This window comes from Festucalex cinctus, chromosome 4, assembly GCF_051991245.1.
Source record: "Festucalex cinctus isolate MCC-2025b chromosome 4, RoL_Fcin_1.0, whole genome shotgun sequence".
In the NCBI taxonomy this organism is placed as follows: Eukaryota; Metazoa; Chordata; class Actinopteri; order Syngnathiformes; family Syngnathidae; genus Festucalex; species Festucalex cinctus.
This window is the reverse complement of record NC_135414.1, coordinates 11,947,969-11,970,574: the sequence shown is the minus strand read 5'-3', so window position 1 is coordinate 11,970,574 and position 22,606 is coordinate 11,947,969. Positions and strand designations below refer to the sequence as shown.

The 22,606-nt window shown below is 38.5% G+C and overlaps 2 protein-coding genes across 9 annotated transcripts in view; both read left to right on the top strand.

Moving 5' to 3' along the window:
• Positions 1–495: 495 nt before the first annotated feature.
• On the top strand, positions 496–12,307 carry LOC144017401 (sorting nexin-1-like). Of its 3 annotated transcripts, none has more exons than XM_077518938.1 (16): positions 496–615; positions 1,631–1,825; positions 2,224–2,353; positions 5,145–5,272; positions 5,402–5,468; positions 5,566–5,609; positions 5,694–5,835; positions 6,600–6,678; positions 6,750–6,825; positions 6,906–7,019; positions 7,229–7,322; positions 7,457–7,662; positions 8,005–8,148; positions 10,956–11,036; positions 11,136–11,207; positions 11,315–12,307. In XM_077518938.1, the coding sequence occupies exons 2-16, from the start codon at positions 1,706–1,708 to the stop codon at positions 11,363–11,365; spliced, it is 1,548 nt and encodes a 515-aa protein (XP_077375064.1). In that variant the 5' UTR covers positions 496–615; positions 1,631–1,705; the 3' UTR covers positions 11,366–12,307. The 3 variants fall into 3 exon arrangements, with proteins under 3 accessions (XP_077375064.1, XP_077375063.1, XP_077375062.1); XM_077518937.1 differs by lacking the exon at positions 496–615 and adding an exon at positions 863–1,184; XM_077518936.1 differs by lacking the exon at positions 496–615 and adding an exon at positions 863–1,184 and having other exon boundaries at positions 1,464–1,825.
• A 1,293-nt stretch (positions 12,308–13,600) lies between these two features.
• The window catches only part of csnk1g1 (casein kinase 1, gamma 1), a 35,059-nt gene continuing 26,053 nt past the window's right edge, over positions 13,601–22,606 (top strand). For 2 of the 6 annotated variants that reach the window (XM_077518923.1, XM_077518920.1), the window contains exon 1: positions 13,603–13,893. The gene's annotated coding sequence lies outside the window, so the exon portion shown is untranslated. Of the gene's footprint in view, positions 13,894–22,606 lie in introns of all 6 variants that reach the window. The other 4 variants (XM_077518918.1, XM_077518922.1, XM_077518919.1 and 1 more) reach the window with 4 other exon arrangements.

Genomic DNA, 22,606 nt, shown 5'->3' with positions numbered 1-22,606 from the left:
GGCCAAGCAGGTAACAACTTGTGTGCAGTTGCAGCACTGGCCATATCATTAGGTACACTTTCACAGTAAAATGCACTAAACAGGTTTGCACTTAGGGTAAAAATAAATACATTTTAAAAATGACAGTTCTGAGGGCTCACGACTGACAGGAACCATGGAAAATAGTATTTTCAATTTAAAAAATAGATATTCATAAGTAATGATACCTCCTCAATTGACTTTGTGTAAAATCTAGACCTGTTAGCAGCATGTATTGGCATATGCAGCACACTTCTACTATCAAGTACAAGAGCGTTTAATTCTTCTTGTAAGTAGACATCACTAGCATAAAAACATCAGTAACAAAATTTTGGAAGTAATGAAGTAATAGCGGATGATATTTTGTGGCACGCCTTATGTTCTCTCAAGACATGCTAATGTACCGCAGGCTAGTGCTGTTTCATTGCATTAGTGTGCAGGTGCACAAAATTGTTTCTGACACGATATGGGCTCTGTCTGGTCAGACAATTTGGAGTTTAAATGATTGAGAAGTCAACCAAGAAAAAGTGGTCTTCCATGCATGTTCAGTCTTAACTTGAAAGTGCTTTTGGATGTCATAACAACTGCTGGCGTCAGGTAAGTGAAAAGCTGATTAGATGAAATGTTATGGAGATGTGAACATGAAAGTTTTTTTTTTTGTTTTTTTTTAATACTTTGTTATTAATATAAAGTTGAAGTCACGTTTCTGTAACAGAGCCTGCAGGATATCATGATCCCATAATATTCATCACCTATACAGCATTTTAATTCAATGAACCTATAGGTGAAAGTGAAACTGTTTTGTGTTCCCATGGTGATGGGATATCACAATTTCACTCAGATACATCGGCATATACCACTGATGTGTGTCTGACTCTGTAGCCTACATGTAGACTTTAGGTAAACAGATGACAACAGTTTTAGGTGACTGCTAATTATGCTTAGCAAAATGGATAATTAAGTCCAATTAGCTAGCAATGGAGATGGCCATCCCACAAGCTGCGGTGGCAGGCCGCCGGCCAGGCGAATTTCTTGAGCCTCATCGTACACGCCCTTGGGCTGCGGCGGAGGCGACCAAGTGGGCATAGTGGCATGGCACATCCGCAACTGTGCTCGGCCAAACCCATCCTCTACCCTGTGGGCTTCCTGATTGATTACAGTCTACAGTAAGTAGGCATGCTGGGAATGGTTCATTTAATTAATGGCTTCTTCTATTGCTCCGCCGTTAACTGGCAATAATAGAGCTGATTAGCCATTATCAAGAGTTTTTTTTTTTCAGCTGCCAAACAAATAAAAAAAAAAAAAAAGTTTTGTTTTGTTGTTATATTAGGATAGTGGATATTTCATATACATGCAGTGAGAAATGTACTATGAAAAATGAAATATGTTAAGAACACACATTTTGTCCATACCTAAAAGAGCATTTTTGTCATACATCTGCTTAGGAAGTGTGTAACCCCGGATCGAATCCCGAGAAACGTTTCTTGGGAGGAGCAATATGGCGGCCCCTCGACTTCAAAAAGTCTTGGCCTATCAGCTATCCAGTCGGTTGCACTCGCCATCCGGGTGCTAAGCGTGTTCAAGTTCAGTAATGTGTCATTATGACCAGCAGAGGGCGCTCCAACCACTTGTCAAGTTCCTCTCGCCTTCTTCGTCTGTGACGTCATCGACCCTCACAGCAAGGAAAATGGCGTCCGACTCGTCTCGTAATCCTCCTCCTTTCCCTGCAAACGACGAGCCAAGAGAAGGATTGTCTAATTTGGCAGATGGAGACAGTGACGAAGGAGAAGATATTTTCGTTAGCAATGTAAGTTCACGTGTCGTTTTTTACCCGCAATCCTCAGTTATTAATAACTGTCTGGAGGTCTCTTGGCTAGCTGGAAGTCAGCCCCTTTTGCTCAACTGACTTGTGTCATTATTGGCATCCAAAATAATGTATCTGCTAGCTTGCCATGGATAGTAATTGTGGGCTAATTTCTTGTTATATGACGCTATAAATGTAATCACAAATCCAAGCCAGGAGCGAGTCATCAACTGATGTGCAGCTATGACAGCCCCAAATGAACTTTGCATACGTGGGCTCGAACTCTTTAAACTTTGACATTGATGTTTTGCTTTGCTTCGCCAGACAGCCTTCCCAATTCCACTTTTCGACACCTTCCGTTCAGAATGTCTTTCTTTGCTTGGCATCACATTTTTGCACAGAGTAAGTCCGTGAGTCGTGGAGTGTCTCAGCCCGACCGAAGAGGTGAGCTTTCAGCCGGTGATGCGAGCGGCCGCACCAGCACCCAGTCCAACGGAGTCCACTCGGACGAGGACAACGATCTGTTTGCCGGTAAGCCGTCCGTATATGAAGCAGGTGGTACTTGGTACAGGTGGTCTTGTAAAACGGTAGCAAAACACAAAAGAAAGAGCATTATAGATAGACTTTGAAGGGACATTTCACGAAGCAGTTACATTATGTAAGTATGCAACTTTGTCTTTACATAGTATTTCACAGAGAGGACTCACAAAGAGATTTCCATAGTTGGAAATAGTGATACTCGCAGGCATTTCAGAAAATGGCACTGGCTCTTCATTTATATAGCGCTTTAACACCTTCAAGGCCCTCAAAGCGCTTTACATTTTTGACTACCCATTCACCTACTGATGACGCAGCATCAGGAGCAATTGGGGGTTCAGTATCTTGCTCAAGGATACTTCGACGTGGTCACAATGGCCTGGGTTCGAACCCACAACTTCTGGGTTGGGAGATGACCACCATACCACTGAACCATGCCGTCCCATGGGAAAAAAAAGAAGGAACAGTGAAGTGCGGTGAGGTTCTTGACTGGTGAGACGCTACTGCTCTGGAGTCCAGTATAAAAATATGAACCCAAACAAAATAGAATATTATTCTATAATGTTGATTGTTTGTTTTCAAAGCTTTTCACAATGTATCAATCAATTAATTCCACACTGATCAACATTATGATAGCCAGAAATACAAAACAGTATTTGATAAAATGTCAAGTTCAATGTTGTTGTTTTGCAAATCTTTTTTTTTTTAAGAATGTTTTTCCCTTTGTAGTTAATGTTATCTATAATATGGAATGTACTTTCTTGCCGGCATCGTGCACTTTGTCGCCTCGCTGGCCGATCAGAAAGACGAAAGCTGTCCAAATGTGTTGGCCGCGTCCTCTATAGGTCTGATTTGTTGGCCACATGACAAAACATCTGACGTCCCTTATGCACGGCCTTCGAGTTTCGCTAGCCTTCAACCTTGACCTTTGTTTCTATGGAGGCTCTTCTGAGCAAAAGCTGCTTCATAGCACATTTTCATAGCCTATATTTGCTCTGTTCTTCTTATCTGCCACTCTTCTTTGCTGACTCGTGCGTGAACGGCAAGAACCTTGGAGTATGTTAGCTGCTGATTAGTTGTTTGTGAAGATTCACGAATGAGTGACAGACTGCGCATTTAGACGCGCATGAGCTGAGCTCGTTTTAACTGAAGGCATGTCCAAATTTGCCACGGTTCATGTGCTCCATGGGGGCTACAGGCCACTCCAAAAGTTTTGGAATGGCAAAGTCAATTATTTTGTTTTTGTTGTGTACTGAAGACATTTGGGTTTCAGATCAAAAGATGAATATGACACAAACGGTTCAGAATCTAGATGGTGTTATACAACTCAGGATAGAGCAACTCTTGTTTGAAGCCACCCACTTTACAAGTGAGCGAAAGTATTGGAATTAACATTATTAGCTTAATGTTAGGTGGCATAACCCTACCTTGCAATAACTGCAACAAGCCTTTGACTCACTAAATTCACCAGACTGTTGTAGTCTTTAATTTCAAATTACTTTACCAGGCTTTTACTGCAGCCTCTTTCAGTTCTTGCTTGTTTCTGGGTGTTTCAAGAGGTAGAAAATGCATGCTGTATTTGGTAAAGGTCCTGTGATTGACTTGGTCAGTCTAAGTCCTTCCGCTTTTTCAGCCTGATGAAGTCATTCATGATGCCAGCAGTAGAATGAATTCTGAAGTCCCCAAAAAACATTTTGTGTGATAATTTTAATTTACAAAAATTATAACGATATTGTGGGGAGGTTAGCGATACAAAAAAGATCAAATTTGTTAAAAAAAATTAAAACTATGAGCTCATACTAAAAAAACACACATACACACACAATATTGTGCTTTTGTACATTACAGCAATGCATATAAACAACCTACAATCTCTAATAATAATTAATATTGAGGCAGTTACTTGCTAATGCAAACACGACATATTATGTTCCTCTTCATCTGACCAGTAGCATGGATTTTAAATATAGAAGGGCCAAAACATGCAGTGTGAAAATTAAATTGCACTAAAAAAACAAACAAAAAAAAATAGCTACCAGAGGGTGCTAGAACTGCACAAATGGAAATTAACCTGACTTATGTTGTTTTTTTTGTTTTTAACAAAAGTGCTGCTTTTAATATCGCCACAAGACAACGATATATTGCCATTACCGTTATATCCGTATTTATTTGGTTGAAGTGTCTCTACAACATGAATAAATAGCATATTCACGTGGTCTTGCCTCAGGTGCGAAAAAAAAAAAAAGTCTTCAAATGCACCAGCCAGTTGAATGAAAACAAATGAACTCCACCCTTCTGATTCTTGTTGAGTAATATGAACATGTCAGCACGTGAAAAGAGCCTACTGAAATGCAGGTGTATGGAAGTACAAATATGACAGTCTAGCAAAGTGATTTACATTTACTGTCCAGTGTCTACCAGTATTGTTATGGTGCAGATGACGTCAGTAGTGCTATATTTTTCACAACCCTACTTTTTTTTTTTTTTTATTTCTTCATTCATTTATTTCTTCATTATGACAGTTAACCTGCATAGCTAAGGAGCTCCAATGAAGGTATTTGGCCTTGAGGAAAAAAATGATGAATGTAGGTATTTTAACATATAATATTTAATAATAAGAGGTAACAATAAAAAAAACTAGTCAGTATAAAGATTTTTTTTATTTTTAATTAAATATATTGAAGATAACATTAAAAGCAATTAAAGATTACATTAAATAAAGCACCAACTGTCAAGTCTGTGTTTTTGAACAACACCTTTGGTATGATTCCCTTTCTTTGTGCAGACGCCCAACTAAGCACAGACAAATCTGGCAACTCTGCCCAAAAAGAACTCTGCAGCTCTTCTGGCTCACGTCCCAACACCTCGTTTTCTACGAGCACTGCCACCATGCCAGCCACCTCCTTGGAACAGGTACAGGCCTCAGCTCTCCAGGATAGTGGACACTATTCATTGCTCACATGCTTTCCCAGTGCGTCTCCACACTTATAACAGCAAATGTCATTTGAGAGCTGGAAACTGATGTGCTGTCACCAATTGCAGCTGGAGGAGGAAGAGGACAATGATACTTTTGATTTGGAAGTTGCTGTCACCAACCCTGAGAAAGTCGGTCAGTCTCTCTCGATGCCTGTTTCTGCGTGTGAAATGGTGAATTATCAGCAAATCTTTTTTTTTTCTCTGCATCCATTTTGTTTTCATTCTCCCAGGTGATGGCATGAATGCATATGTGGCCTACAGAGTCTCCACGAGGGTTTGTAGTTCTGTATGAGTACATCCATGGCTTGGTAGTGTGTGTTAAAAGTCTTGTTTGAAGTATCCTCATGTGGCCCTCCAGACCTCCATGGCCATGTTTAAAAATAAGACCTTCTCTGTGAGGAGGCGCTTCAGTGACTTCCTGGGACTCTATGAGAAGCTGTCAGTCAAACAGTCGCTTCATGGATGCATCATTCCACTGCCACCAGAGAAAAGTGTTGTAGGTGGGTCAGGCAGAACATTATGTTCAAATCCAGCTGGATCACATCGCTGTTGTTTCTTTTTTTTTTTTTTTTTGCTAGTTCTTAAACTATTAAACATGCCTTTTCATAGTGTAGAAAGGATTAGTATTAGCTTTTTATTGGGCAAGCCAAAAATGTGTTTGTATAATTTGAATTAACTCATTCAAACCCCAAAATGTGTAAAGTTTTTAATACTATCTCCTGCACTCCCAAAAATGTATTTAGGCTTTTTTTTTTTCTTAAATTTTTTATTTATTTATTTATTTTAATGCAAAGGCATATATAAGGCTTTGATGCAGCTTCTGACCTGAAGAGGTGGCTTAAAGCTTATGGAGGAAAAAATGGCCAGCAGGTGGCAGTAGAGTATATTAGCCAGAGATTAGCAAGGGCCATGTTGCAACAAGCTCTTTTTGTCAGTGTTTTCACCAGGAATGTGATATATTCTAATGCTAATTGGGACAAAACGGAAACAGATACAAACATGTTTTTTTTTCTGAAAAAAGGAGAGACTGATCTTTCTTTTGGTAGGTTCCATGTTTTTATAGCAATAGAACAATGTTCTGTGGGCCTTGCAAAATCAGTCGAAATCCAGTAAAACAGCCGGGAGCGAAAGGGGGTTTGCTTCAGTGAAATCGGTTGGGAGTGAATGAGTTAAGAACAGATATTATCCCAGTGTACATTATGTAAACAAAATGAATGGTGTGATTAGCCATGTTCCACAAAATGAGTGAGAATTCCATTGACAGGAATGACCAAAGTGAAAGTGGGGATGGACGATCCATCATCAGTGGAATTTGTGGAGAGACGGAGAGCCGCTCTGGAGAGGCAAGAAGAGGCCACACGTGATTTATACAGTACTTGTTGTTGTTTCACACCACTGTATTCTATTTTTGCAGGTATCTGCAGAGAGTTGTAGCTCACCCTTTGCTGATACAAGATCCTGATGTGCGAGAATTCTTAGAAAAAGAAGATGTGAGGATTCTTTGACAGTTTTCTTTTGGAATCATGGACGTTGAATGAAAATGGCGAATCCTGCGTGCTTGTCTTTGCAGTTACCCAGAGCATCAAACACACAGACGCTAAGCGGAGCCGGCTTTCTTAAAATGATCAATAAGGCGTCGGAAGCTGTCAACAAGATGACCATGAAGATGAATGAATCTGACACTGTAAGGGCAATGTGGCCTCTGGCTGTAATACACAAATACGTTTGTCGCCTGGTATGAAATGGCTCGTGGAGCAGTACCTGGCTGCAGGCTGGTGTAGTTAATACATTAAAAGGCAACAAAAACTTTTCTTTCTTTTTTTTTGCCTCCTGGTTGTTGAAAAATTTGATCTCAGTTGGTTTTGAGACTTGACTTGTTTTCCTTCTTTTCAGTGGTTTGAGGATAAGTTGCAGGAGGTGGAAAACGAGGAGCAGCAGTTAAGGAAGCTCCATGCTGTGGTGGACTCGTTGGTCAATCACAGGAAGGGTGAGCCACATCTGCATTTTTTTTTTTTTTTGGTCAGGAATTCATGAAAAGGGTCAACAGAGGTTTTTAGTGTGACCAGATGTTTCACATAAGTCTTGTGAGAATGACACCATACTCTCACCCACCGCCACCAGAGCTCTGCGGCAACACTGCAGTATTTGCCAAAAGTATGGCCATGCTGGGGAACTCTGAAGACAACACGGCTCTGTCCCGGGCCCTGTCGCAGCTGGCGGAGGTGGAGGACAAGATGGAGCAGCTTCACCAGGAGCAAGCTTCCAGCGACTTCTTCATCTTTGCCGAGGTGCTGGCTGACTACATCCGTTTGCTGGGTGCTGTGCGGGTAAGACAACTGTGCTATCCATCAGCACTTTGCCTTAGATTTTGCATTAAAGTATATTACAAAACCCATTTTACCCCCCAGTTACTGTTCTTAAACCAATTACTGTTCCTTAAGTATTTTTAGTGATAAAAACAAACAAAACATCAATTCAGCAATATCAATGAGAGGAATTGAGGTTATACTCACTGACCTTTTTGAAGCCAATTCAGTCACTGGTTTGGTCATTGTTTCCCAAAGTCAAAATAAAGTTTTTAAAACCTGTTCCTGGGTTACAAACAAGACAGTATGCGAGGCATTCGGTGTCACGTTGCCTTTTGTCAAGCACTCGCCGAATGTCCACAGGGCTGCTTTGCCCAGCGCATGCGGGCGTGGCAGCGATGGCAGGAGGCTTCCAGTGCACTCCAGAAGAAGAGGGAGCTGGAGGCCAAGCTGCTGTGGGCCAACAAGCCGGACAAGCTGCAGCAGGCCAAGGAAGAGATCACTGAGGTACACACACACACACACACACAAATGGTGTCATGGTAACTTTGAAAAATTGTGTTTGAAAGTGAATAGGACATGTTCTGTACACGTCTTGCTTGATTATGTTGTTCATATCATATGCAGTGAGTTCATAGTATTAGGCCGTGGGGTGAACCCCCAAAAAGTGCCTAGAAAATGAGTTTCGCTCCACTGTCTGGGCACTACTTGTTCAATGCATTTTTTGATAGATAATACCCTTCTGAACTTTGGGTTAAAAGTTCACCCAATGTTTTCCTGCCCCAATTTTGTCACAAGCCAGAAATGCATATATAGGTAAATAACAAAAAACGAAAATTTTGTGCTGCAGTTTTTGGTTTTAAAACGTCTTACATTAAATTTGGCAACAGAATATCATTCCCAGATGTTATAAATACATGTACCTAACATCAGAAACAAGTATTGGTGGTTTGGTGCAATCATGTGAATTTAGATCATTAAATTTGTGCCAAAAAAAAACAAAAAACGCTTCAACTAGAAGTGACACCAGCACACGAATGTTACATTTAGCAATGTTTATGTTTCATATATGAAAACAATTTACAACCTACTACGTCATGAAAGGTACACAAGAAGCAGCATACATTGGCCAAAAATACTACAATGCACCACAAACCTGGAACAAGGCAAAATGGACTAGATGAAAATAGATGCATTCAGAGCCCAGATTATTATAACATATAGAATATTTATTAAAGTATCAGATTATGTCATCACAGCATGTTATTTATGCCCGACACACAATAAAATATTAATAAAAAAAAAATAAAAAATCAAATAAAAATCAAATGTGCATTCACAATAAAACCATGGAACTTCAATGGAACAGCTTTGTTTTGGGCATTTTTTTGTGGAAAATGGAATACAGACATTTTTATTTTTGCTTGAAAAGTGTTAAAATGGAGAGTTAACATCTTGATAATGAAACAAACAAAATGGCAGATTTTACATAGATTTTACAGCCCTGCACTGTAAAGTGTCCTCGTATGCCCTGTGATTTTACAACCTGATGTTTTACCAGCTATGTGTTAGTGTCACTTTCTTGGCTTACGTCAGTAGACTCAGTAGTTGATGTATCTGATGAGTGAGGTACCCTGTGTAAAAGTTTGTCAGTTGTTGATAATGTCTCTACAAAAACCATTTCAGAGTTGTTGCTGGAAAGGGGTGTGAAAAACCAGCTGGGGGAAATCACGCCTGAATCTTCGTTTCAGTATATCCTGCCTGAAATAGAAAATTGAAGGGAAAGATGAGCACAAGATACACATATTCACATCACACTAGGGCTGCTCTATTATGGAAAAAAATACTCATCACAATTATTTTGGTAATAATTGAAATCAAGATTATTCAAAACAATTATATTTGTTCAAATCAAGAAAATATTTAAACATTTGAAAATAAGACAATTACAATCATATAATATATAATTATGTAAGTTGCTTTTGGATCCAACAAAATTCATAATATATTATTATTATTATTATTATTATTATTATTATTATTATTATTGTTGTTGTTGTTATTATTATGTTAGCAAAAATTTGAAGTTGGGGTGCAGTGTGTGCAGTAAGCTAGTTTTGACACAGGTGTGTGGTAAAATAACTCGTGTGGGCGTGCCACAACTCAAAATTAGTATTATTAGTGCTGCAGCTATCGAATATTTTGGTATTCGGATACCCTACTGAAAATTCTAGTGAATAATCGTATATTTGGATAGAAATTGGCCTATATACTTTCTTGGTCAAAGAACAATTATAAATACAGAAGACAAAAAAAAAAACACATTTGCATGTAATAATTAACAACCAACTGTTTTTCATTTTTAGAGAATCAATTTTATTTATTTATTTTTCATCATCTCATCTGCCTGCAGCAACCCGCCTTTACACAAAAAAGAATTACATTATAAGTGTTATTGTCACATCACCTCTTTACAGTATATGCATATCACAGATTTAAGTAAAGTAAAGTGTTTGTTGAGGTTGGTGAGAGAGAGTTTGGGGGAAAGGGAGGGTGTAGCTGTGCCTCTCTATTATGACTCTGATGGGCACAGGTAACCCGAGTTTGGTAACCACTGTTGGATTCACTCGATAAATCATTCAGCAGCTCGCGTTTTTACTAAACTATAGCCTTAAAACTTAACCTAGCAACAAATTATTTTCAACCCTATACTGAATATCGGTCACATTAATAACAGAAATGGGCACGCGTGTGTGTAGCACATACCTGCTGACAATGTTTCTGCTTTGGCGAGATGATCCCTCTTCCGTGTTCCTTCCGATCCCAGACGAGTATAGTTTGAAATTTATTTTTACAAATGATGCAGATGGCTGGAAGGACGGGGCCAGCTGAAGCGATGGGCAAACCTGAACGGGAACGAAGTTTTTTCACCACTTTCTTTTTAACTTTTTTCTCCTTTCGCTCTTCTTCGCTCGCCGACGTTGTGGTCGCCATTTTTGATATGCGGTTGCTATGGTGAGGAGAACGCAGCAGCTACCTGATTGGCTCATGTGACCTAAATCACACCGCTACCGACCTAATGGCACTACGCCCACACCAGAGATCACTGCGCCTCATCGCAAAATAGTGCCGGGGTTTCACCACCGAAAACACAAAATTGGCGGGTTTTCACAGGGTGAACTCCACGGATTCTTACTTACTACTGATAAATCTATTTTATGAAGTAAAGATTATTTAGTGCCCCTGGTAGTGGAGCGAAACTGAACGAAAACGTGTCTGACCTGACGGCCTATATGTTGTTGGTGTGTGTGCAGTGGGAGGCCAAAGTTACACAGTACGAGAGAGATTTTGACAGAATTGGCATGACGGTGCGAAAGGAGGTTCTCAGGTTTGAGGTAAGTGACCTTGTTTTGTTGTGTGCAAATGGTCAATATTGAAATTATTTTGAGGTAGCAAAAAAACAAAACATGAAATTCCTACACTTTGTATTTTAGAAAGAAAAAACCAAGGACTTGAAGATGCAGATCGTCAAATACTTGGAATCAATGCTTCAGTCTCAGCAAAGGGTAAATAATAACATCAGTCATTGTTGACATGAAATGACTGCAAGCGTTTGGCTTTCGTGCAGTTGTCTTTACATCTTGTCATTCTTCTCATCCTATTTCTGTTGCAGCTCATCAAGTTTTGGGAAGCTTTCCTTCCTGAAGCCAAGGCAATAGCTTAACGAAAGAGGACGGACACTTTTTATAAGCCATCTGCCTTTTTCTGAACACTTCCTCTTCCACGAACTGAGAGGACCATTTTGAAGAAGACTTCTATCCATTTTCTCCTGTCTTCGGTATTCTCAAATCTTGTACAGTTATTTGATATTGATGTGCTGCATTTTGTATTCCCTACTTTAAAATGCAATGAATGAGATTCAGGAAAGTTTAGCCAGGCTTTAGTATTTGTAAAAAAAAATTAAAAAGAAAAAAAAAGTCTTTCACAAGGGGGATGAATGTCCAATGTATTTGTTACTGGTTGAATCCATGTAAACGTTTACACTGAGGTGCCGACCTAGAGTAACACTGTTGTTCATAGTTTACGTTTAAGGTCAAATGTATGAGACATTCCAGCTTATTCATGGATGACTGTGAGGTAGTTTTGGTGCAATTTAAATATTGCCAGGGTAGGAAAGCATTTTAATTAATATGCCACTATTATCGACAAGAATTTTAACTAAGATTGTGAAGATGATGTTACTGCGTTTTACATATGAGAGCATTTAAATGTTACGATAACAGGGTGACAAGCTTGTCAGAGTAGTTAGTCAATTGACAAGTTTCTTGAGGAACTTAAGTCAGTTGCAACTTGGTTGGTATTATGTTGAGGAATTCTGAGTCAAGATCTTGATATCAGTCATCACTTTAGCAAAATATGCAATCTATACAATGAATCTTCCAACCACCATTGATATTAGTCAGAAAGCATTTTAGGTCAAAACATGGTATCATTGTATTAAAGTTAGACTGATTGTGATTGTTTCTGCAACTTTTTCTGTTCATTTTTTCATATTTCCATAAGAACTGTGCATTACTTTTGTAACCACTTTGCATTAGCGCACGTTTTCTTGGAAATGCTATACAGGTGGTGATAAAAAAATAAATAAATAAAACTTTTGGTTGCATTTGGTGCGCTGTTGAATTTTTATTTTTTATTTTTGAATTCTTGGATGATTTTTAAAATTGGGCAGCACCCTGACAGCTCTGAGGTTGTAGTTTTGAATCTCGTGTGTGTGTGTGTGTGTGTGTGTGTGAAGTTTGTATGTTCTCCCCAAGCTTGCGTGGAATTTCTGTGCCTATTCCGGCTTTCTAACGCATTCCAAAAACATGCATGTAAGGTTAATTGAAGACTAAATTGGCTATACGAGAGAATAAAGCATTTGTTGATGTACCTTGTGGTTGGCTGGCGACCTGATGTGTACTCCAGCTCCCGCAAAAAAAATCCTTTCAGAACCCATTACATAGATGATTGCAGTGACAATACTTTGCGTGTCTAAACCAAAAGCAGCGCATAATTTGGATGATGTCAAGTTTGTCAACACTTCTGATTAATGATTGGATCCTAGCTAACCAATCGCAAGTTCATATTAAAAATGTTACAAATAAGCTTGCTAACTTTGCACGTTACAGCCATACTATCCTGACGTCAACTATAACCCGCCCCCACCCCGCAAAAAAATTTAAAAAAAAAAAATCTCATGTTCTTATGTGGGAAAACAGTCGAAATCAGTTTTTAAAAAATGCACAACAGAAAAAAAATGCAGGTCTGAAGGGGTTTTTAAACTATGGCCAAAAGTCACCAAAATTCATGCAAACATCTCTACTGACGCCCACATCAATCGCTGACAATTTCAAAACAATCACCCCAATATTTTGGATTGTATACTTTTGTTATTTATGATTAATTTAATGACAGTTATTTCATAAAAGATGTCGTTTCTTATCCATTGTCCTGTTTTTGTTTGGGGTTTTTTGTTGTTTTTTGGTGCTCCATGGCTTCTTGGGTCTAGAAACGCCCATGCATATCGGTCAAAAGAAAACAGGACAGCAAATGTTGCTTTAATTACTAAGTCAACACCTTTGGTAAATAGTAGTGTCTGTGTACTGTAGATAGTACCGTACTGTCTACTTCAGACTACCCTGTAAGGCTACAAGCTTGTGTAATGTGTTTTCTGAATTCAGGTTATATTGCGCTGACCCTATTTGATTTGCTTTGCGATATTAGCCACGTGACCTCGAAAGTAGGCGCAAAGTGGTCCACAGTTTTGTTTTTGAGCAAAATAGCCTGCCACGTGCATTGCACCTTAACGTCGGGGCGACTCGTTTCGTCACGCCTCCTCCACCTCCACTCACTACCACTAATAACATACAGTTGTCATTTATTAAATGGACACAATAAATCCGCGTTATAGAGGAAGGGTACTCTCCAAGTAAATAAACCCGTCTCCGTCTGACCTGGAAGTGTGCGTGTAGAAGCGGGCGGTGCCGTTTTTCTACATCCGGTGTGTTCGAACCTCACACCAGCCAGCAGTCAGCGAAGGCGGACTACTGAAGAATAATGGAGAGGGCTCCCACTCCGTCGCTAACATGAAATATCACAACCAACAAGTCACACCGAGAGCCTTGAGTCAAGACTCGCTCTAACATTGCGAGTCGAGCAGCAACACACCTACGGCGCGTGTCCTTTCCATCTGGATATTTCGTCACCAAGGTGAGCCTGTTGTGTTTGTTCGCGCTCAGACGCAAATCCGCAATTTGTGGGGGCTTTTGCTTGTTCGCTCAAATTTTCATAGCTGACGGGGCTAATTTCCTTGTTGTGCTCCGTCCAGCTGTCACTCAGCCATCAGTGCATGTTCGCGAAGGCGTTAACTACAAGCGGCGACTGAGCTTTATTCGATTATCTTTTATAAACCGCGTCGGCAACACACAATGCACACGCGCTGGGAGTAATTCAGCGTTTCCCACATTTCTACTTTTGAAATAAATTGGCCCAGACGGTGTGGCCGGCTAATGTGGCTAACGTTAGCTTTGCGGCAGGTTTGTCAGGTTTTCTGCTGGCGAGCTAACTTGGCTAACGGTGTGTTGGTCCACTAATCGATAATGACCAGCACTGTGGGCATAGGTTGGACCTCCGCGGATGGCGACTTGCTTTGTTCAGGAAACATCGGCCCGTTTCCTTGTTTTGAACCGTGTTCAGACCTAGTCCTAGTCTATTTAACGCTCAGTTTAAGATTAAAGCTCGCAGCTTCCACAAAGCCCGACATTTCAAGTATTGTTTCGGCTCGACCGAGCGATACAAAGACAGGGTAGCAAATCGTTTCATTCGATCACACTCGGGCCTCTCCTCAGTGTCTTTGGCAGAGTTGAAATTGATTTATTTATTCATGAAATTTACAAATCCATACTCATCATTAACAACGCATAATGGTGTTGCCCTCGTGCAAACTTATTTAACAAAAAAAAACAAAAAAAATCATGGTTTACAACTACATTTATGGTATTTGTTGTTCCACGTGAAATTTGAGCTCACCTAGAGCAAAACAAACTTCCTTTTAAATTTCTGCCCAGTTGTATTGGAAGTGTTAGTTGAGGCTGTCACAGCAGGACTGTGGACTATAGGCAAGGCCCCCCTCACAGGCTGCTCTTTCCACTGAAGGTTAAATCACACCAATCACAGCCTTTATTTCTCCCAGACAATGAAAAGATGCCAACAGATTACCGGTAGTTAGTTATTTGTTACCTGAGGGAAGCGCCTTATTACCTCGCCACAGTTTGCCATTTAACATGTTCAATATTTAGGTACATTTTATAGGGCTGGGTATCGATTCTAATTTCATCAATCGATTTGATTTTGATTCACAAGAGTTCAGTTAGATTCGATCCACTCCATTTCAAACTGATATTGATTAATTATGGAACATTGTCTTCTTAAATACCAAGGACATGATATATTAAATTACAAATTAAATTTTGTGGAGGAAGTAACTGGTTAAACAATTTGTTATAATCAATTCAGTGTTGCACAAGCATTGGCATCAGTAAGGATAAGATGAAAATATTTTCATAATTGAAATTCATTAATTTTAAATATAAATTTAAAAGATTCAGAATTGTCTTAAAGTACAATAAGTCAGGTCTTTTATAAATGTAAGCAAATACTTTTAAATTCATGTGAACAGTAACTGTCAAAACAATAAAATAAAAAATAAAAAAACTGCGTTTAAATTTCTCTTTTCTTATGGAAATTTATGGAAAAAGAAATATTAAAAATAATCGATTCATGGATTTATGAATCTATCAGGCTCGTAAAGAAAAATCGATTCTATCAATCTTCTTTTTTTTTTTTTTTTTTTTTTTTTTTTTTTTTTTTTTTTTTTTTTTACCCAGCCTTAACATTTGACTGTATTGGTGTAGTATTTTTTTTTTTTAATACAAGCTATGTGCATATTCAACTGAAGATTAGTCTTCATTTACCAATACTGTCAGTTTGTTGGCATTTCATATTGTTCGTGACAAAAAAAAAGTAAATTCCAGACTCAGTCACATCATAAAACTTATAATTTATACATGTATACGCTGTAGTAATTCTAGCATTGTGAATGGCTAAGCAAGTGTTATGTACGTTCAAATAATACAGTACTCTCCAAACAATGACACTTTACTGTAGAACAGGGTAAGAAATGTCATGTCAACAAAAAAAACAAAAAAAAAGTTTGAACGGAATTACATTTTTTAATAAAAAGTATGAATAGCTTAGCTTAAATATTTTTCTTTTGGAAAAATACAGCCCATCCCTTTAAAGAAAACAAAACTTTTTTTTTTTTTGTTAATTTATGATAATTACAAAATTATGTTATTGTGTGAGTTTTTGTTGAGATGTTGAGAATATAAGCTCAACTATTTCACTCTAACTTGAAAGGTGCTTTTTGATTAGCTTTTTGCCACGCAAGTTGCGCAACATGCAATCAAGCGTTCCCCAAACAGGCCAGTTTTTTTCTGACACAAAAAGCTCATTTTGCTCCGGAACCCTTCCTATGATTTCCCAAATTCTTCTGCTGCGTTGTACCAGCAGGTTGTAGTAGCCTTCCCAACCAGACTGCATTATTGGCAGATTTTCATTTTTTGATAATCCTGTTATGTTGCTATTTTAAGATGTATGAAGAGACTCCCAATGTGATATGATTTTGAGAAGTTAAAAAGCCAGAAGTTCTTACTATGATACATGCACCCCAGTGATTTCTCCAATTATGACGTTTAAAGTCATGCATCACAATTTTATCCCAAATAATTAGACAACCTATGATTTATCGAATTATATCTAACCGCCCCCCCCCCCCTTTTATATTTACTTTTCCCTTAACCATAATAACGTGTCCCAGTTCCTTCTGTTGAAAGACATACCCATAGCATGACGCTGCCTCCATTGTGCTGCACTGTAGGGATGGTATTGGCCAGGTGATGAGTGGTGCCTGCTCTCTTCCAAACATGACATCTGACATTCAATCAGTGTCTCATCAAAGCAGAGAATTATGCCATTCATTGCGCTGTGTCAATGGTTGTTTGGGCCCTGCGATTGGCTGGCAACCCGTCCACCCCGCCTCTTTGCCCAATGGCAGCAGGGATGAGCTGGTTCTAGCTCGAACACAACCCAAGTGAGGTTAAGAGGTATAGAAACTGGTATAGAGATTATTTTTATGTATTTATCTTACATTTGTGTAGTATCTTTGAGTGTGTTAGAGGCTCAGAGGTTTTTGTTCAGCAGGACATAATGTCTGTGTGATCATTTCTGTGCTGGCAGTCTGATAATGTGGCCACAGGTTTCTTTTATCTAATGCTAGGCTCAGACCAAACACCAAATATTGCGGCACCCTCCTCGTCTCATGTGCTTTTGTTTCCGGGGTATCGCACGGAGAAGAAGGAGCACCTCCTCTTCTGACGGAAATTAGTCAATCCGGTGACCAGTAGGGATGTAACGATATCAAAATATCACGATACGATAATTATCACGATATTGTGGGGAGGTTGGCGATATTTAAAGAAAGGTCACAATATTGTTAAAAAAAAAAAGAGCTCATCCTAAAAAAAAACCACAATATTGTGCTTTTGTACATAACAGCAATACATATAAACTACCTTCAATCTCTAATAACAATTAATATTGAGTAGGGGTGTCCCGATACACCTTTCCACTTTCGATCCGATACCAATATTTCAGCCTCAAGTACTGTCCGATACCGATATCAGTCCGATACCATATCAGTAGGGGTCTCCCGAGCAACGCTTTCTACTTCTGATCCAATACTGGTATTTTTAGCTTAGAGTACTGTAAATTAACAACATCAGTCCATTTGTTTTTGTATGAAATGTTAGAAGAAACTTGATCAAGTGTTATTTAAATAAGGAATAATCAGCACCTAAAGTATGAGAAAATATATTATATATATATATATATTTAATATATACGTATAATATATACGTTTATTCCTAAATTTGGGTTATCTAACTGCAACTATAAGTATGTCGTGCATTTTAATAAATTAAATACAAAATAAAGGACCCTGAGAAATAACCCGAATAAAGTAAACAAAAACAAATTATACTCTTTGAAGTTTTATATATATATATGCGCGTACACACACCCACACACCCACACACACACACACACACTCAGTGTATGGTCACTATGGTGGGAACAGCGGGCGGGACAAAAAAAATATAACCAACACAATATTGGCCACTATCACTGCTCAACGTGTCCCAAGCTCCAATTTAAAATAAATAAAAATGAATATGTAACTCTAATAAAAGTAGAAAAACAGTTGGTTAATTTCACTATTCCTCCATCTTCCCTTTCTGCAGACCAAGCATAATGTGGAGATTCTTTTTTAAGAAGATGAGCATTTCAGCATGACGCCCCGTCAGCTTGCTTCTATATTATCCTCCTCTATGATAAATGAAGTTGCTCTGAGTTCCAGATGTCCGTGATGAAGCTAACAGCGTTAGCGTTTGCCACATAAGCCGCTATACACCTTTGAACGTCACCATGCATCCGCGGTATAGTTTTATCTAGGAAATAGTGGCAGCTCGAAATAACGTAGCGAGGCTTGAGGTGCTCAATTACATTTAAAGCCGACAGTACTAACGATTGACAGGCTGGCCATCAAGGACAATAAGTTAAGCAATCTTTTCAGTGATACTTAAGTGAAGTCTTTTTACCGTCCCGTGGGAGTTTCTTACGGTGTGAAAATGATTCCGACAGCGTTGGCTGTCTGATTATTGCCTTGGTTCTCTTCTCAAAATCCTCATGCTCTCGTTTGTGATACTTTTTCAAATGCTTGATGAGGTTGATTAGATTGAACTTCTCCCTTTATTTTCCACCACGGGGAACTTCGGCTTTTGACAAATGTTGCTGTCCGCTGTCTTTTTCTTTTTTCAATGAAAAATACTCCCACACTGTCGACATTCTCTCTTCCTCAGTTTGCTGAAAGCTAATTCACATGCATGCTTGTTTGTTTGATCACGTGAGCGCTGCATGCTCGGTGCAGACGCTGCCGGATAGAAAACCAGGAGCGGAAGCTGGAACGGACTGTTTATATATGTGTGCAAATATCAGATATTTTTGGACATGGACAGAAAAAATCCGATAGTGTTTTTTTTTTTTTTTTGGCTGATATCGGACACAGATCCAATATCAGATATTTTTGGACATGGACAGAAAAAATCCGATACAGTTTTTTTGGCTGATATCGGACACAGATGCAATATCAGTATCGGATCGGGACACCCCTAATATTGAGGCATTTAATCGCTAATGCAAGCAAGCCCACATTGAGTACTTCCACATATTGACTCGTTTCAAAGCATTTTACAATCCCCTCATCTGACAATTAGTGTATTTTAAACATAGAAGGGCCAAAACATACCTAATGAAAATTAAACGGCACTAAAAAACTAGCCACCAGAGCGTGCTTTAACTGCACAAATGGAAATCAACCTGACTTTTTTTTTTTTAACAGATGTGTAGCTTTTAAATATCGTGAACATGACGACAACGATATTCTGGCAGTTTTAATCTCACGATACTGTTGGTATCGTTACATCCCCATTGACCGGTGGTTATGTTATTACTTTGGCTATGAAAAGTTAGTTCACATCAGCAACATTTTTCCTTCATCTGTGCTGTCCGGCACACAACCGCTCCTGACCCAATTTTGTACCTAAGAACACACTGTAACTTAATGTCTATAGTCATAATTGCAGTATTTTATTTGTGAACAAAACACTTTAGAGGCCTTAAATCAGGGGTGTCAAACATACGGCCCGCGGGCCGGATCAGGCCCGCAAATGGGTTTAATCCGTGAGATAATTTTGTAAAGTTAAAAAAAAAAAAAAAAAAAAAAAATTACAAATTTGTAATGTCCGACTAATTAATCAGCCAGCCACAATCAAAACATATAACTTTGTAATTTCACAAGCAGTCCTCAGATGACCAAGGCAACTTGTCCAGGGAATCGTCGTCCGGGATGTCATTTTACACACAACTTTAACTACACTTTGTTTAATTATTATTATTTTTTGTAATCATACACCAACATAAATGTGTTAAATACGACACAAATTCAATTACTGGTAACACAAATAGATATGACAAGGATAAACGTCCTTATAACATCATTAACTGCGCCATGCAATGCATTCTGGGAACAATATATATGCAAAACAGGTCGATTTCACACGTCCAGAATGTATACCGGCAAAGTGTTGCTGTGTTCTATTTGCATTTGTGTTATTTTTCGGAACAATATGATTACAATTGAGCTCCGTAATTTAGGTCTGGTCCACGAAAATCTGCGTATAAATGACAGCAATTGTTTTTAAGTTATATACCGTTATTTTTCCGATGCGGCCCACTTGATAATATATTTTCCTCCATGCGGCCCCTAAGCTAACGCGAGTTTGACACCCCTGCCTTAAATGTAAAGTGTAACAAAATCAAACAATTCCTTACCTATACTACTGTGGTTGGCTTGTTCACAGCAAGGAGTGAGCCTGCTTTACTGTGTGTAGTGTGCCGTTTGTAACCATGAAATAAAGTCTAGACCAGTGTAATCCGAGGACCCCCTGTAGTGTGCAGATATTAATTGTTATTAAAACCATGTTATTGTTGCGTCTTGCATATTATGCATCCAAAGGTACATTTACTCCAGTACAACATCAATGCTGAGGATTTTCCAACATTAATCAAAATGAAAGAGCCCACAAGCATGCAGTAGAAATGTTTAGGAAGATAATATGATGCAGGTAATAAAATGAAGTCAACAGAATTATTATTAATATTAAATCTACATGCACTTTTCCTGCTTTGACATGTTAAAATATTCGATGTGTAAAGGCCCGTTACCAGCAAAACACCCTGCAGTTTGTCCATGTGGCAGTTTGTACCATTGTAACATGTGTAAATGAAACGGTTGAGTTTGCCAAAATGTGGCCTGCACTAGTGCTCCAAGCTCAGTCGTCTGGGAGTAGCCTGGCTAGGCAACGTGCCCATTGCAATCTGGTCTACCTTTTGAGCAAGACAATTGTTTGTTCTTGCCATGGTTCACCAATAGGTATACAGTATAATCAAAAGAATAATAATTCTAGCAGTGAATTGCTTACTTAAGATGGTGCTTAAGCGTCCCAGTGTCTCATTTGTATGTATTGTAGAAGTATAAACGCCCCCCCCAAATCCAGACATGTCTGAACGTGTTCTCATGTAGTGGTGATGCAATGTGGATGTGGATGGTAACACAAAATGCTTCCCCCCTTTTTCCCTGCTTAACTGTCCCACTGGTGTATTATTCAGGAATAAAACCTATAATAGATTCAGCATACATAGTGTAAGTATACTTGGTAGCACCCTTTTTATGTTTAGTGTAATTTGGCACTGATCAAGGCCCTTCAAATTTAATTGACTGTTTTCATTAGTTTGTGTCAGTTTTAGTGTTCTCGCAATGTCATTTAACTTAACATTAATCATTAATTAGTTTCTCTCTTTTCTTCCAGCATTAGTAATAAAATATAAATCCAGGTTAAACTTTTTTTTCTCCTATACCTTTTAATTAAGTATCTTTTGAATGTTGTTTTAAATGTTTGAATGTTTTCTTTTAATTACTTTAGAAAATTACTAATTTCTTTACTATTAAATGTTTTTAGTTAGTGTTTTAAGTTAACGTTGTCAATGTATGTTCTTTTAGTCATTTTTGTAAGCTTTTTTTGTTTTTTTCTGTGTTGCTTCCAAATGTCATTAACTGTTGTGTTGATGCTTGTAGTTTTTGTGCCTTTGCTTCTGTAAAGCACATTGTGTTGCCTGAATTGTCCTTGCATACCAAGGGTATTTATTGTTCAGTGAAGCCAATCGGCATATGAGGAAGGATACACCCAAGCTTAATAATATATTACTAGTAATAATAATCTTAATAATAATAACCATAATCATAATAAGCAAAATTTTAATAACAATCAGTCGAATACCACTTTTTTTTTCCCCAGACCGATACCAGTGCGAGTACAAAATCTAGAGTACTCACCGGTACAGATAATGCTACATATAATTACTCGATGTCTGTTCTGTTTCAGTTTTTTTGTTTTTGTTTGTTTGTTTTTTTGAAATACCTCAATTAGCGATGACTGTTATCTGCATCCTTCATGAGTACCCGATATCTATCCTGGTAAGGGTACTCACCCATCCCTAATAACAGGTACTCACCCATCCCTAATAACAATACTAGGATGCACTAAAATGAAAATTAATGACCTAAGCTGAATATGAAGAACCTGAGACAGAAAACAAAAAATTGAAACGCAGAAAGAAATTATAATACCTCAAAAACTTAAAATACTAATAATTCCTCTGGTGGGTCATTTTATGCACTTTGTCAAATTTGTCTAGTGTGTAAAATCTCAAAGATGAATTAATTTACAATGAGACCAGAATATACCCTTCCAGCTGACGTCACTGCTTAGCTCCCGCGGCGCCTTCCGGAGTGCAAACATCCCATAACATATGAATGTAGAGAGCTTGATTTTCGACGAGCATTTTCATTAAAAGGTGGGAAATATGTCAAGTGTCACAAAAAAACGTCCCGAGTAGGACACTACATTACTGCGACTCATTGAAACCAGTCGTTTGGAGCCGCTAGCTACAAAAAATGGAGTTTGTTGGCGGGCGAAGTGGAAGCCTAAGGTATGTTGTTTTTGGTTGAAACAGTATGACGATTACTACTTTCATGGTGGGAATTGTCATGCATTAAATCGTTTGTGTCCGGATATACTCGTCTTTGCTGTATATCAAAGTCTTCAAGCTATCTTAGCTTGCTAGCTGCTAACAAACAAATCACACGTTTACTACACATTCCTTAGCATAGATCAAGCCCGAGTTAAAG

What these genes read in the sequence shown, in the direction of transcription:
- LOC144017401 (XM_077518936.1), top strand. Translation starts at nt 1,610, where the DNA reads ATGTGTCATTATGACCAGCAGAGGGCGCTCCAACCACTTGTCAAGTTC. An exon ending in AGGAGGTTCTCAGGTTTGAG is followed by an intron (nt 11,037 to 11,135) that starts GTAAGTGACCTT and finishes TTTGTATTTTAG; the next exon opens with AAAGAAAAAACCAAGGACTT. An exon ending in TGCTTCAGTCTCAGCAAAGG is followed by an intron (nt 11,208 to 11,314) that starts GTAAATAATAAC and finishes TTTCTGTTGCAG; the next exon opens with CTCATCAAGTTTTGGGAAGC.